This window comes from Anas acuta, unplaced genomic scaffold (assembly GCF_963932015.1).
Source record: "Anas acuta unplaced genomic scaffold, bAnaAcu1.1 SCAFFOLD_418, whole genome shotgun sequence".
NCBI lineage: Eukaryota > Metazoa > Chordata > Aves > Anseriformes > Anatidae > Anas > Anas acuta.
The window spans coordinates 1-14,592 of record NW_027076120.1 but is presented as its reverse complement, the minus strand read 5'-3'; the positions used below and the strand labels follow the sequence as shown (position 1 = coordinate 14,592).

The 14,592-nt window shown below is 61.5% G+C and overlaps 2 protein-coding genes across 2 annotated transcripts; both read right to left on the bottom strand.

Annotated features, from left to right (window-relative positions):
* Nucleotides 1-1,705: 1,705 nt before the first annotated feature.
* Nucleotides 1,706-8,298, bottom strand: TONSL (tonsoku like, DNA repair protein). The gene is made up of 3 exons (XM_068668471.1): nucleotides 7,811-8,298; nucleotides 4,462-4,563; nucleotides 1,706-2,062 (listed from the first exon to the last, which is right to left on the bottom strand). Exons 1-3 carry the CDS (start codon nucleotides 7,833-7,835, stop codon nucleotides 1,866-1,868), a joined length of 324 nt encoding a protein of 107 aa, XP_068524572.1. The 5' UTR covers nucleotides 7,836-8,298; the 3' UTR covers nucleotides 1,706-1,865.
* Nucleotides 8,299-10,067: 1,769 nt separating this feature from the next.
* Nucleotides 10,068-14,585, bottom strand: ZFTRAF1 (zinc finger TRAF-type containing 1). Its single transcript, XM_068668469.1, has 4 exons — nucleotides 14,533-14,585; nucleotides 13,365-13,576; nucleotides 10,684-12,132; nucleotides 10,068-10,503 (listed from the first exon to the last, which is right to left on the bottom strand). The coding sequence occupies exons 1-3, from the start codon at nucleotides 14,583-14,585 to the stop codon at nucleotides 11,741-11,743; spliced, it is 657 nt and encodes a 218-aa protein (XP_068524570.1). The 3' UTR covers nucleotides 10,068-10,503; nucleotides 10,684-11,740.
* Nucleotides 14,586-14,592: the final 7 nt, after the last annotated feature.

Genomic DNA, 14,592 nt, shown 5'->3' with positions numbered 1-14,592 from the left:
ATTTTTTTAATTTAACCCTATTTTTTTTAACTTAACCCCATTTTTTTAACCCACCCCATTCTCCCCCCCCAGACCCACCTGCCCGGCGCTGCTGCAGCACTCGCTTTTAACCCTATTTTTCTTTAATTAACCCTATTTTTATTTAATCAATTTTTTTTCTTTAACCCTATTTTTTTAACCCCATTTTTTTTAACCCCTTTTTTTTTCTTTAACCCATTTTTTTATTAATTTAACCCCAATTCCCCCCCCCCCTTTACCCACCTGCGCGGCGCTGCTGCAGCACTCGCTCTCCAGCTGGGGGTCCCGCAGGCGCCGGGCGCATTCGCGGGCGCGCTGGAGGCAGCGCAGGGCGGGGGGGGTGGCGGCCGTGGCGCTGGTGGATGCCCCCAGGTTGAAGAGGGCGCGCTGCAGGTCCTCGTCCAGGCGCTCGCGCTCGGCCAGGAAGATGCTGCGCTGCAGGTAGCGCCCCCGCCGCCCCCCCGCCCCCAGGCTGTCGTACACCAGCCCCAGGTTGAGGTAGAGGCGAGAGCGCATGGCAGCCAGCTCCCGGCGCGGCACCGAGCCTGGGGGGTTATGGGGTCAAGGGGAAAAAATTGGGGTTGGGGTCACCAAGGGACACCAAGAACCCAAAACAGTGCCCAAATGGGTTTGGGGACCCCCCATGAGGAGCCCTCAGCTCTGGCATGGCACCGATCCTGCTGGGTGCAGGGCGTGGAGGATTGGGGTCCCCCCCACCAGGACCCCAAAACCACCACCAGGACCCCAAAACCACCACCAGTACCCCCCCCGCACCACCAGGACCCCAACCAGTGCCAAATGGGTTTGGGGACCCCCTGGGGGATCCCCAGTGCCAACACCAGGGCTTTGGTGCGGCACCGATCCTACTGGGTGCATGGCCATGGACCCATGGTGCCACAAAGGATTGGGGTCCCCCAGCACCACCAGGACCCCAAAACCACCACCAGGACCCCCCCATCACCACCAGGACCCCAACCGGTGCCAAATGGGTTTGGGGACCCCCTGGGGAACCCCCAGCCCAGGTTGAGGTAGAGGCGAGAGCGCATGGCAGCCAGCTCCCGGCGAGGCACCGAGCCTGGGGGAGACGGGGTCAAGGGGAAAAAGGGGGGTTGGGGTCACCAAGGGACACCAAGAACCCCCCCAGTTGCGCCCAAGTGGGTTTGGGGACCCCCGGTGCCAACACCAGGGCTCTGGGGTGGCACCCCAAGACACGGTGCTGGTGCCATGGCACCAGAAAGGATTGGGGTCCCCCAGCACCACCAGGACCCCAAAACCACCACCAGGACCCCCCCATCACCACCAGGACCCCAAACTGGTGCCAAATGGGTTTGGGGACCCCCAGGAGGAGCCCCCAACCCCCAGCCCCAACACCAAGGCTCCGGCACAGGACCCCAAAACACGGCCATGGTCCCATGGCACCAAGGAGAATTGGGGTCCCCCAGCACCACCAGGACCCCCCCACTCCCCCCAGGACCCCCCCACACCCCCCTACTCCAACTCAGCCCCCCCCCACCCCCCCAAAAACCCCCAAAAACCCCCTAAACCCCTCTCACCCTCCAGCTTCTCCTCCACGATGGCCAAACTGGTGCGGAAGGCGCCTTCGGCCTCGCGCAGCGCCGCCTTCACCTTCCTCTTCACCTCCTCCTCCTCTTCCTCATCCTCCTCCTCATCCCCCTTTTTTTTTGGGGGGCCCCCCCCGGCCCCCCCCCAGGCTGTCGGCCACGAACATGTGGGTGCGCCCGATGGTGGCCCAGGCGCGCTGCTGCTCCGCCGCGTCCCCCAGGGCGCGCGCCAGCTCCAGGTGCCGCCGTTGGTGCTGCCAAAAAACCCCCAAAACCCCTTTAAAATTAAAAACCCCCCAAAATTTTAATTTTTTTTTTGGGGGGTGGGACACGACACCCACCTCCAGGGCCTCCGTAGCGGCCCAGCTCGGCCAGGCGCTCGCCGACCTTGCGGTGCGCCACGGCGCAGCCCAGCCGGTCGCCCGCCGCCTCCAGCAGCCGCAGCTCGTGCCGGTGCTCCTCCAGAGCCTCCTCGTAGCGCCCTGCGGCACAGAGAGACCCCCCCAAAATTTTGGACCCCCCCCAGAATTTTGGGACCCCTCCCGGAATTTTGGGACCCCCCCCCCATGTCCTACCGTGGCTGGCCAGGAGCTCCACGAGCGGCACCGCCAACGTCACCAGGGATTTTGGGACTCCCCTCCGGATTTTTTGGGACCCCCCCCGGATTTTGGGACCCCCCCCCCGGGAATTTTGGGACCCCCCCAAATTTTGGGACCCCCCCAAAATTTTGGGACCCCCCCCAAAATTTTGGGACCCCCCCAGGTCCTACCATGGCTGGCCAGGAGCTCTCCGAGCTGGTTGCACGGCACCGCGGCACCACCAACGTCACCGGGGATTTTGGGATCCCCCCCAGGATTTTGGGACCCCCCCAGGTTTTTTGGGACCCCCTCGGGAATTTTGGGACCCTCCCCGGAATTTTGGGACCCCCCCCCGAATTTTGGGACCCCCCCCCAGGTCCTACCGTGGCTGGCCAGGAGCTCCCCGAGCGGCGCCGCGGGCACCGCCAACGTCACCGGGGATTTTGGGACCCCCCCCCTGGGTTTTTTGGGACCCCCCCGGAATTTTGGGACCCCCCCAGATTTTTTGGGACCCCCCGGGTTTTTTGGGACCCCCCCAGAATTTTGGGACCCCCCCAGTCCTACCATGGCTGGCCAGGAGCTCCCCGAGCTGGTTGCACGGTGCCGCGGCACCGCCAACGTCACCGGGAATTTTGGGACCCCCCCCCCCCAGGATTTTTTGGGACCCCCCCAAATTTTTTGGGACCCCTCCAAAATTTTGGGACCCCCCCCGGAATTTTGGGACCCCCCCGGGTTTTTTGGGACCCCCCCAGGATCTCACCATGGCTGGCCAGGAGCTCCCCGAGCTGCTTGCACGGCGCCGCGGCACCGCCAACGTCACCGGGGATTTTGGGACCCCCTCCGGAATTTTAGGATCCCCCCATGTTTTTTGGGACCCCCCCAGGATTTTGGGACCTCCCCAGGATTTTGGGACCCCCCCCCAAAATTTTGGGACCCCCCCCGGGTCCTACCATGGCTGGCCAGGAGCTCCCCGAGCTGCTTGCACGGCGCCGCGGCACCGCCAACGTCACCGGGGATTTTGGGACCCCCCCCCCAGGATTTTTTGGGACCCCCCCCCCGAAATTTTGGGACCCCCCCCCAAAATTTTGGGACCCCCCCAGGTCCTACCGTGGCTGCCCAGGAGCTCCCCGAGCTGGTTGCACGGCGCCGCGGCACCGCCAACGTCACCAGGGATTTTGGGACCCCCCCCAAATTTTGGGACCCCCCCCAAGAATTTTTGGACCCCCCCAGATTTTTTGGACCCCCCCAAATTTTTTGGGACCCCCCCCAAAATTTTGGGACCCCCCCAGTCCTACCATGGCTGGCCAGGAGCTCCCCGAGCTGCTTGCACGGCGCCAACGTCACCGGGGATTTTGGGACCCCCCCCCCCAGGATTTTTTGGGACCCCCCCCAAATTTTTGGACCCCCCCTGGAATTTTGGGACCCCCCCAAATTTTTTGGGACCCCCCCAGGTCCTACCATGGCTGGCCAGGAGCTCCCCGAGCTGCTTGCACGGTGCCAACGTCACCGGGGATTTTGGGACCCCCCCCCAGGATTTTTTGGGACCCCCCCAAATTTTTTGGGACCCCCCCCCAAAATTTTGGGCCCCCCCCCAGGTCCTACTATGGCTGGCCAGGAGCTCCCCGAGCTGCTTGCACGGCACCGCCAACGTCACCGGGGATTTTGGGGACCCCCCCCCAGGATTTTTTGGGACCCCCTGGGTTTTTTGGGACCCCCCCAGAATTTTGGGACCCCCCCGGGAATTTTGGGACCCCTCCCGGAATTTTGGGACCCCCCAGGTCCTACCATGGCTGGCCAGGAGCTCCCCGAGCTGGTTGCACGGCCGCGCACGGCACCGCCAACGTCACCAGGGATTTTGGGACCCCCCCCTGGGTTTTTTGGGACCCCCCCGGAATTTTGGGACTCCCCCCAGAATTTTGGGACCCCCCAAATTTTTTGGGACCCCCCCCAAAATTTTGGGACCCCCCCCCAGGTCCTACCATGGCTGCCCAGGAGCTCCCCGAGCTGCTTGCACGGCGCCAACGTCACCGGGGATTTTGGGACCCCCCCCCAGGATTTTTTGGGACCCCCCCCAAATTTTGGGACCCCCCCATGTTTTTTGGGACCCCCCCAAATTTTTTGGGACCCCCCCCGAAATTTTGGGACCCCCCCAGGTCCTACCGTGGCTGGCCAGGAGCTCCCCGAGCTGCTTGCACGGCGCCAACGTCACCGGGGATTTTGGGACCCCCCCCCCCAGGATTTTTTGGGACCCCCCCAAATTTTTTGGGACCCCTCCCAAAATTTTGGGCCCCCCCCAGTCCTACCATGGCTGGCCAGGAGCTCCCCGAGCTGGTTGCACAGCGCCGCCTCCTCCGCGCCCCCCCCGGCGCCGCCGCGCTGCAGCTTCGCCTTCGCCTTCTGCAGCTCTGAATTTTGGGGAGGGGGGATTTTTGGGGGGGGTTTTTTGGGGAGGGGGGGGGGTACTGGGACCAGTGCTCCCAGTGCTCCCAGTCCGGCAGGCCCAGTAAGCCCGTAGGTGGTGCTCGTGGTGGTTGTGGTGGGCCCAGTATGACCAGTATAACCAGTATAACCAGTGGTCCCGTTGGTTGTGGTGTTGCTGGTGCGCCCCCACCTCCAGTGCCCCCCCAGTGCTCCCAGTGCTCCCAGTATAGCCCCAGCGCCTCCCAGTAGCCCCAGTACTCCCAGTAACCCCAAGCCAGCGCTCCCAGTGAGCCCCAAGCCAACGCTCCCAGTGTTCCCAGTATACCCAGTGCTCCCGTTGTTCGCAGTATCCCCAGTGTGCCCCAGTTCCTCCAGTGCCCCCATTACCCCCCAGTGCTCCCAGTATAGCACCAGCACCTCCCAGTATCCCCAGTGCTCCCAGTAACCCCCAAGCCAACACTCCCAGTAATCCCCAAACCAGTGTTCCCAGTATAACCAGTGGTCCCAGTGTTCCCAGTATCCCCGGTGCACTCCGGTTCCTCCAGTGCCCCCCAGCACCCTCGTTACCCCCCAGTATTCCCAGTGCTCCCAGTACAGCCCCAGTGCCTCCCAGTAGCTCCCAAGCCAGTGCTCCCAGTGAGCCCCAAGCCAACGCTCCCAGTATACCCAGTGCTCCACTGCTCTCATTGCTCACAGTATCCCCAGTGCCCCCAGGTGCCCTCATTACCCCCCAGTGCTCCCAGTATCCCCAGCAGCACCTCCCAGTACTCCCAGTAACCCCCAAGCCAGCGCTCCCAGTGAGCCCCAAGCCAACGCTCCCAGTGTTCCCAGTATACCCAGTGCTCCCGTTGTTCGCAGTATCCCCAGTGTGCCCCAGTTCCTCCAGTGCCCCCATTACCCCCCAGTGCTCCCAGTATAGCCCCAGCGCTCCCAGTAACCCCCAAGCCAGCGCTCCCAGTGACCCCCAAGCCAGTGTTCCCAGTATAACCAGTGCTCCCATTGCTCCCAGTATCCCCGGTGTGCCCCGGTTCCTCCAGTGCCCCCACAGTGTCCTCGTTACCCCCCAGTACTCCCAGTGCTCCCAGTATAGCCCCAGCACATCCCAGTAGCCCCAGCGCTCCCAGTGAGCCCCAAGCCAGTATTCCCAGTATACCCAGTATACCCAGCGCTCCCATCGCTCACAGTATCCCCAGTGTCCCTAAGCGCCCTCGTTGCCCCCCAGTACTCCCAGTGCTCCCAGTATAGCGCCAGTATTCCCAGTATACCCAGTGCTCCCATCGCTCACAGTATCCCCAGTGTCCCCAAGTGCCCTCGTTGCCCCCCAGTGCTCCCAGTGCTCCCAGTACAGCCCCAGCATCTCCCAGTATCCCCAGCACTCCCAGTGACCCCCAAGCCAGTGTTCCCAGTATACCCAGTGCTTCCATCGCTCCCAGTATCCCCAGTGCACCCCAGTTCCTCCAGTGTCCCCAAGCGCCCTCATGACCTCCCAGTGCTCCCAGTATTCCCAGCAGCACTTCCTAGTATTCCCAGTACTCCCAGTAACCCCCAAGCCAACGCTCCCAGTAGTCCCCGAGCCAGTGTTCCCAGTATAACCAGTGGTCCCATTGCTCCCAGTATCCCCAGTGCACCCCAGTTCCTCCAGTGCCCCCAAGCGCCCTCATGACCCCCCAGTGCTCCCAGTATCCCCAGCACCTCCCAGTAGCCCCAGAGCTCCCAGTAACCCCCAAGCCAGCACTCCCAGTATCCCCAGTACCCCCTAATCCCTCCCAGTATGCTCCCAGTACAACCCCCATTACCCCTCATTCCTCCCAGTGTTCCCAGTTCCCCCAGTAACCCCAACATCCCCATTACCCCCAGTCCCTCCCAGTGCCCCCCCAGTACCTCCCAGTACCCCCCCATTACCCCCCATCCCCCCCCAGTGCTCCCAGTACCTCCCAGTCCCCCCATTACCCGCAGTGCCCCCACCACCCCCACACCCCCCAGTCCCCTCCAGTGCTCCCAGTACCCTCCCAGTCCCTCCCAGTCCCTCCCAGTGCTCCCAGTCCCTCCCAGTACCACCCCAGTGCTCCCAGTACCTCCCAGTCCCCCCATTACCCGCAGTGCCCCCACCACCCCCACACCCCCCAGTACCCCCCCAGTGCTCCCAGTCCCCCCCAGTCCCTCCAGTACCCCCCCAGTACCTCCCCAGTCCCTCCCAGTACCCCCCCAGTGCTCCCAGTACCTCCCAGTCCCTCCATTACCCGCAGTGCCCCCACCACCCCCAGACCCCCCAGTCCCCCCCAGTGCTCCCAGTCCCCTCCCAGTCCCCCCCAGTCCCCCCCAGTACATCCCAGTGCTCCCAGTCCCTCCCAGTACCCCCAGTACCCCCCAGTATCCCCATTACCCGCAGTGCCCCCACCACCCCCACACCCCCCAGTCCCCTCCAGTGCTCCCAGTACGCTCCCAGTACCTCCCAGTGCTCCCATATCCCCCCCATTACCCCCCATCCCCCCCCAGTGCTCCCAGTACCCCCCAGTCCCCCCATTACCCCCAGTGCCCCCACCACCCCCACACCCCCCAGTCCCTCCCAGTCCCCCTCCAGTGCTCCCAGTACGCTCCCAGTACCTCCCAGTGCTCCCAGTACCCCCCAGTCCCCCCATTACTCCCAATGCCCCCGCTACCCCCACACCCCCCAGTGCTCCCAGTCGCTCCCAGTCCCTCCCAGTGCCCCCCCAGTACTCCCCATTACCCCCCATTCCTCCCCCAGTGCTCCCAGTACCCCCATTACCCGCAGTGCCCCCACCACCCCCACACCCCCCAGTGCTCCCAGTGCCCCCCCAGTGCTCCCAGTACGCTCCCAGTACCCCCCCATTACCTCCCACCCCCCCCAGTGCTCCCAGTCCCCCCATTACCCGCAGTGCCCCCACCACCCCCAGACCCCCCAGTCCCCCCAGTGCTCCCAGTACCCCCCCAGTCTCCCCATTACCCCCACCGCCCCCACCACCCCCACACCCCCCAGTGTTCCCAGTCCCCCCCAGTCCCTCCCAGTGCCCCCCCAGCCTCTCCCAGTACATCCCAGTGCCCCCAGTCCCTCCCAGTACCCCCACAGTGCTCCCAGTACCCCCCAGTCCCCCCATTACACGTAGTGCCCCCGCCACCCCCACACCCCCCAGTCCTCCCCAGTGCTCCCAGTACCCCCCCAGTGCTCCCAGTCCCTCCCAGTCCCCCCCAGTGCCCCCAGTCCCCGCTCACGCCGCAGCGCGCGCTCCCCGCTCATTCCCGGCCGCTCCCGCGCCCGCCGCGCGCTGTGCCCGCCCCCCGCCCCCCGCCAGCCAATCAGCGCGGGGGGCGCCGCGCTCCGGCCGCTCCCATTGGCTGCCGCGCGCGGCCACGCCCCCCCGGACTACAACTCCCGGCGGGCACCGCGGCACCGCCCCGGGGGGTGATGGGAAGGGGAAGTAGGCCCCGCCCCCCGCGCGGTGCATCCTGGGAAGGGGGCTGGTGGACCAGTACCACCAGTAACACCAGTAACAGGGCACCAGCGGCACCAGTAACACCAGTGACAATGACACCAGTGCTCCCAGTTACACCAGTTTCAGGGGCACCAGTTACACCAGTTACAGGGGCACCAGTGCTCCCAGTTACACCAGTGCCACCAGTTAAAGTGGCACCAGTGCTCCCAGTACCCCCAGTCACCACCCCCAGCACTCCCAGTGTCTGTCCCCGGTGCTCCCAGTGCCCCCCAGTTACCACCCCCAGCGCTCCCAGTGGCACCAGTGCCTGCCCCCAGTATCCCCCAATCACTGGCCCAGTGCTCCCAGTATCCCCCAGTCACCACCCTGAGCACTCCCAGTGCCACCAGTGCCTGCCCCCAGTGCTCCCAGTGTCCTCCAGTCACTGTCCCAGTGCTCCCAGTACTCCCAGTCTCCATCCCCAGTGCTCCCTGTGACTCTCCCAAGCACTCCCAGTATCACCTGTGCCTGCCCCCAGTGCTCCCAGTGCCCCCCAGTCGCCACCCCCAGCGCTCCCAGTACTACAGGCCACGGTCCCAGTGCTCCCAGTGCCCCCCAGTCACCGCTCCGAGCACTCCCAGTACCATATCCCATGGCCCCCAGTACTCCCAGTGTCCCCAGTGCTCCCCACCAGTCCCCACATCTAACCAGTGCCTCCCAGTCCTCCCAGTCCCCTGTGCCAGATGATGTCACCGAGGGGGGGGACAACGATGACTCTGATGTCATGGGGGCCCTCTGACGTTATGGGGGGAGACCGGTGACAAACTGGGATGAACTGGTGACTAACTGGGTGAAACTGGTGACAAACTGGGATGAACTGGTGACAAACTGGGGGCATCAAGGCGAGGCTGGACGCGGTGTTGAGGGCAACCTCCTCCCCAACCCCAAATTTTGAGGGTTTGAGGACCCCTGACCCCCCAAAAAAATGTTAGGACCCCCCAAAAAATTTTGGGACCCCCCCAAAAAAATTTTGGGACCCCCCCAAAAAAATTTCGTGCCCCTCCCAGGAATTTTTGGGACCCCGAGTCCTTGGAAAAGCCCCCCCGTGGTTTATTCTCCTAGTAAAACAGACAGAGCCCCCGCTGTACAGAGCGCCGCCCGCACCGCGGCCAGGAGGAGGAGGAGGAGGAGGAGGAGGAGGACGAAGGCTGTGGCTGCTGCGGCATGCAGGCACCGGGGGCACCGGTGACGTCACGATGACGTCACGTCGAGCCGCGATCGTCCGTGGTGGCGCTGCTGCGATGACGTCGTGATAGTGTCGCGATGATGTCGCGACGGTGGCACGATGACGTCGCGATCGGCCACGGTGATGTCACGGGAATGTCACGATGATGTCACGATCACGTCATGACCGCGCCGTGGTGACATCGCGATGATGTCACGATGATGTCGCGATCATCCATGATGATGCCACGGTGGCACCGTGACGGTGTCCCAGTGACGCCATGATCATGCCATGATGGCGCCGCGGTGACGCCGTGATGATGTCACGATAACGTCACGATGGTGTCGTGATGGCATCACCGTGACATGGTGATGACGTCACCATCATCCATAATGACATCATGATGACACCATGATGACATCACGATGGCGCCACAATGGTGTCGCGATAACGCCGCGATGGTGTCACGATGACATCGCGATGACGCCCCGAAGACGTCGCCATCATCCATGACAACGCCATGACAGTGCCATGATGACGCCACAACGGCGTCGTGAATATGCCACAATGGTGTCATGATGATATCGCGACAACGCCCTGATGACATCATAAATCATCCATGATGACGTCACGATAACTTCACAACGGCACCACGATGACGCCGCGAAGACGCCGCCATCACCCATGACAACACCATGATGACATCACGATGGCGCCACAACGGTGTCGCAATACGCCACAATGGTGTCACGATGACATCGCGACAACGCCCCGATGACGTCCCAAATCATCCATGACAACGCCGTGATGACACCATGATGACATCACGATGTCAAATATGCCAAAATAGCGTCATGATGACATCGCGACATGCCCCAACGACGCCGATGACGCCACGATAACTTCACAATGGCGCCGCGATGACGCCACAAAGACGTCACCATCATCCATGACAACGCCACGATGACGCCATGATGACATCATGATGGCACCACAACGGTGTCGCAATATGCCACCATGGTGTCACGATGACATCGCGACAACGCCCCGATGACATCACAAATCATCCATGATGACACCATGATAACTTCACAACGGCGCCGCGATGACGCCGCGAAGACGCCGCCATCATCCACGACAACACCATGATAACACCATGATGACATCACGATGTCAAATATGCCAAAATAGCGTCATGATGACATCGCGACATGCCCCAACGACGCCGATGACGCCACGATAACTTCACAATGGCGCCGTGATGACGCCTCGATGACACCGCCATCATCCATGACAACACCGTGATAACACCATGATGACATCATGATGGCACCTCAACGGCGTCGCAATATGCCACCATGGCGTCATGACATCGTGACAACGCCCCAATGACGTCGATGACGCCATGATAACTTCACAACAGCGCTGCAATGACGCCGTAACGGCACCGCGAAGACGCCGCCATCATCCATGACAACACCGTGATGACATCATGATGGCGCCACAACGGCGTCGCAATATGCCACAATGGCGTCATGATGACATCGCGACAACGCCCCAATGACGCCACGATAACTTCACAACGGCGCCGCGATGACGCCGCAAATCATCCACGATGACGCCACGATAACTTCACAACTTTGCCGTGATGACACCGTGACGGCGTTGTGATGCCACCTCGATGACGCCGCCATCATCCATGACAACACCGTGATGACGCCATGATGACATCGCGATGTCAAATATGTCACAATGGTGTCACGATGACATCGCGACGATGCCCCAATGACACCGCAATGATCCATGATGACGCCATGATAACTTCATGGCAGTGCCGCGATGACACCACGAAGACGCCGCCATCACCCATGATAACACCGTGATGACACCATGATGAGATCACGATGTCAAATATGCCAAAATAGCGTCATGATGACATCGCGACATGCCCCAACGACGCTGATGACACCATGATAACTTCACAACGGCGCTGCGATGACGCCGTGAAGACGTCACCATCATCCATGACAACACCATGATGATGCCATGATGACATCACGATGGCACCTCAACAGCGTTGCAATATGCCACCATGGCGTCATGACATCGTGACAACGCCCCAATGACGTCGATGACACCATGATAACTTCACAACAGCGCCGTGATGACACCGCGACGGCGTTGTGATGCCACCTTGATGATGCCGCCATCATCCATGACAACACCATGATGACACCATGATGACATCACGATGTCAAATATGCCAAAATAGCGTCATGATGACATCGCGACAACGCCCCAATGACGCCACGATAACTTCACAACGGCGCTGTGATGACGCCGCAAATCACCCACGATGACGCCACGATAACTTCACAACAGCGCCGTGATGACACCGCGACGGCGCCCCGAAGACACCGCCATCATCCATGACACCGCCACGACGGCGCCGTCACGGAGCCATCGCGCCGCCGCCGCATCGCGGTGTCGCCACCGCGGCCTCGCCTACTTCTGGATCTGGAATATAAAAAGGCGCAGGTTGATGTTCTTGGCCGCCAGCAGCTTGTTGCACTCCACCGAGTCCACGATGGGGAGCGGCATGTACTCCGTCTCATTGTTCTCATTGGTAAAGACAAAGTGGTAGATGACCGGCTTGATCTTGACGTCGTCGTAGGGCCCCTCGAGGAGGAGGAAGGAGCACTCGAGCGGCGAGTTGACCTTGCTCTTGAGGATGAGCTGGAAGGACAGGGTGCGCTTGCAGGAGAGGTTGGGGTTGCGCTCCGAGTCGTTGACGCGCGCCTTCAGCACCCAGGTCTGGTTGAGCACCGTCAGGCGCGGCGTCTCGTAGTACAGCCGCGTGATGAAGTCGTCCGTGCGGTACGGGCGGAACTGCACCTCTGGGGGGGAAAAGGGGGGGACAAGGGGGGGAGAGGGGGGTTAGTGGTGGTACTGGAAGGCCGGGGTGGGGTCGCCCCGGAGATATGGGGGTCATCAGGGGCACCCCGAAGTCATGGGGGTCTTTGGGGAGCCCCCAAAGTCATGGGGGTCCTTGGGGGCTACCCTGGAGCCATGGTGGTCTTCGGGGAGCCCCAAAGTCATGGAGGTCCTGGGGGGGCACCCCAAAGTCATGGGGCTTCTCAGGGGCACCTCAGAGCCATGGTGGTCCTCGGGGGAACCCTGGAGCCATGGGGGTCCTGGGGGGGCACCCCAAAGTCACGGTGGTCCTCTGGGGCACCCCAAAATCACAGTGGTCTTCAGGGGGGCACCCCAAAGTCATCGTGGTCTTTGGGGGCACCCCAAAGTCCATGGGGGTCTTTGGGGAGCCCCCAAAGTCATGGGGGTTCTCAGGGGCACCCCAGAGCCACGGTGGTCCTGGGGGGCATCCTAAAGTCATGCGGGTCCTCGGGGGCACCTGAAAGTCATGGGGGTCCCGGGGACTACCCTGGAGCTATGGGGGGTCCTGGGGGGCTATCCTGGAGCCATGGTCATCCTGGGAACAGCACATGCAGCTCCAAAAACAAAAAAAGACAAAAAAAAAAAAAAAAAAAAAAAAGAAAAGGCGAAAAACCCCCAAAAAAGGCGAAAAAAAAACAAAAAAGGCGAAAAAAAACAAAAAAGGGCAAAAAAAGAGGCGAAAACCCCCCAAAAAAGGCGAACCCCCCCCCAAAAAGGGCGAAAAACAAAAACATAAAAAAGCGAAAAACAAACAAAAAAGAAAAAAAAGTAAAAAAAAAAAAAAAAAAACAGGCAAAAAAAAAAGGCAAAAAACCTCCCCAAAAAAGGCAAAACAAAACAAAACAAAACAGGCAAAAAAAAAAAAAAACATAAAAGACGAAACTCCCTCAAAAAAGGCATAAAAAATACAACAAAAAAGGTGAAAAACCCCCCAAAAAGGCGAAAAACACCCCCCAAAAAAGGCGAAAGACCCCCCAAAAAGGGCGAAACCCCCCCCCAAAAAGGGCGAAAAAAAAAACCAAAAAGGCGAAAAAAAAACAAAAAAGGCGAAAACACCCCAAAAAGGGCAAAAATCCCCCAAAAAAGGCAAAAAACCCCCAAAGAAAGGCAAAAAACCCCCAAAGAAAGGCAAAACCCCCCCCAAAAAAGTCTCCGAGGGCCCGCGGTGCGGTACCTGTGTATCCGATCTTCTCGAAGCTGAGCAGGCTGAAGATGCTGTTGTAGAGCTGCATCTCCTTCTGGCGCGTTTGGTCCATCTCGTCCAGGATGTCCATCAGCTCGTTGCCCGTCTTGGCGGGGTGCGTGCACTCGGCCTCGTGCACCGTCAGCTCGTGGAAGGGGCCCTGCCACGGGCAGCCGATGCGCTTGTACTTGCACTGCGTCACCCTGCGGGGCACCGAGAGCGACTTTTTGGGGGGATTTGGGGGGATTTGGGGTGTGGGTGCCACCACTGGGGACGCGTGGTGGAAGGACTGGTGAGGATGAAGCGGTGCCGAGGGCTCGCCGCGCGCTGCTGCCTTCCTCCGGCACGCACGGTGAGCACCAGGAGCTCTTCGCCACGTGTCCTGTCCCCAAATGTCCCATCCCTGTCCCCGTGCTGTCCCCGTGCCATGCTGCACCGTCCCCGTCCCCGTGCCGTGCCATACACGTCCTGGTCCCATCCCTGTGCTCTGCCATACCCGTCCTGGTGCCATGTCATACCTGTCCCCCGTCCTGTCCCCCATGCCGTACCCATCCTGGCGCTCCTCCTTCCCATCCTGTCCCCATCCCGTCCCCGTGCCATCCCCGTGCCGTACCTGTCCTGGCACTCCTCCTACCCATCCCCTACCTGTCCCAGTGCCATCGTGTCCCTATGCCATCCCCATCCCGTCCCTGTGCCATCGCCATGCCGTACCTGTCCTGGCACTCCTCCTACCCATTCCCCTACCCGTCCCGTCCCCATCCTGTCCCCATGCCATCGCCGTACCGTACCCATCCCGGCACTCCTCCTTCCCATTCCCATCCCCTACCTGTCCCCATCCTGTCCCCATGCCGTGCCATCCCCATCCTGGCACTCCTCCTTCCCATCCCCAACCTGTCCCCATCCTGTCCCCATGCCGTCCCCGTGCCATCCCCATCCTGGCATTCCTCCTTCCATCCCCTACCCATCCCCATCCTGTCCCCATGCCATCCCCGTGCCGTACCAGTCTTGGCACTCCTCCTTCCCATCCCCATCCCCAACCCGTCCCCATGCCATCCCCTTCCCATCCCCTACCTGTCCCTGCACCATCCCCGTCCTGGCACTCCTCCTTCCCATCCCCATGCCATCCCCAACCTGTCCCCATCCCGTCCCCGTGCCGTACCCATCCTGGCACTCCTCCTTCCCATCCCGAACCCATCCACAACCCATCCCCATCCCGTCC

Excerpts from the sequence above, each read along its gene's own strand:
- TONSL (XM_068668471.1), bottom strand. The coding sequence starts at position 7,835 with ATGAGCGGGGAGCGCGCGCTGCGGC. Across the intron at positions 4,564-7,810 it reads CGGGGAGCGCGCGCTGCGGC|AGCTGCAGAAGGCGAAGGCG; the intron begins GTGAGCGGGGAC and ends CCCAAAATTCAG. Across the intron at positions 2,063-4,461 it reads GGAGCTCCTGGCCAGCCATG|GGCGCTACGAGGAGGCTCTG; the intron begins GTAGGACTGGGG and ends TCTGTGCCGCAG.
- ZFTRAF1 (XM_068668469.1), bottom strand. The coding sequence starts at position 14,585 with ATGGGGATGGGTTGTGGATGGGTTCGGGATGGGAAGGAGGAGTGCCAG. Across the intron at positions 13,577-14,532 it reads AAGGAGGAGTGCCAGGATGG|GGTGACGCAGTGCAAGTACA; the intron begins GTACGGCACGGG and ends GGTGCCCCGCAG. Across the intron at positions 12,133-13,364 it reads CGAGAAGATCGGATACACAG|AGGTGCAGTTCCGCCCGTAC; the intron begins GTACCGCACCGC and ends TTTCCCCCCCAG.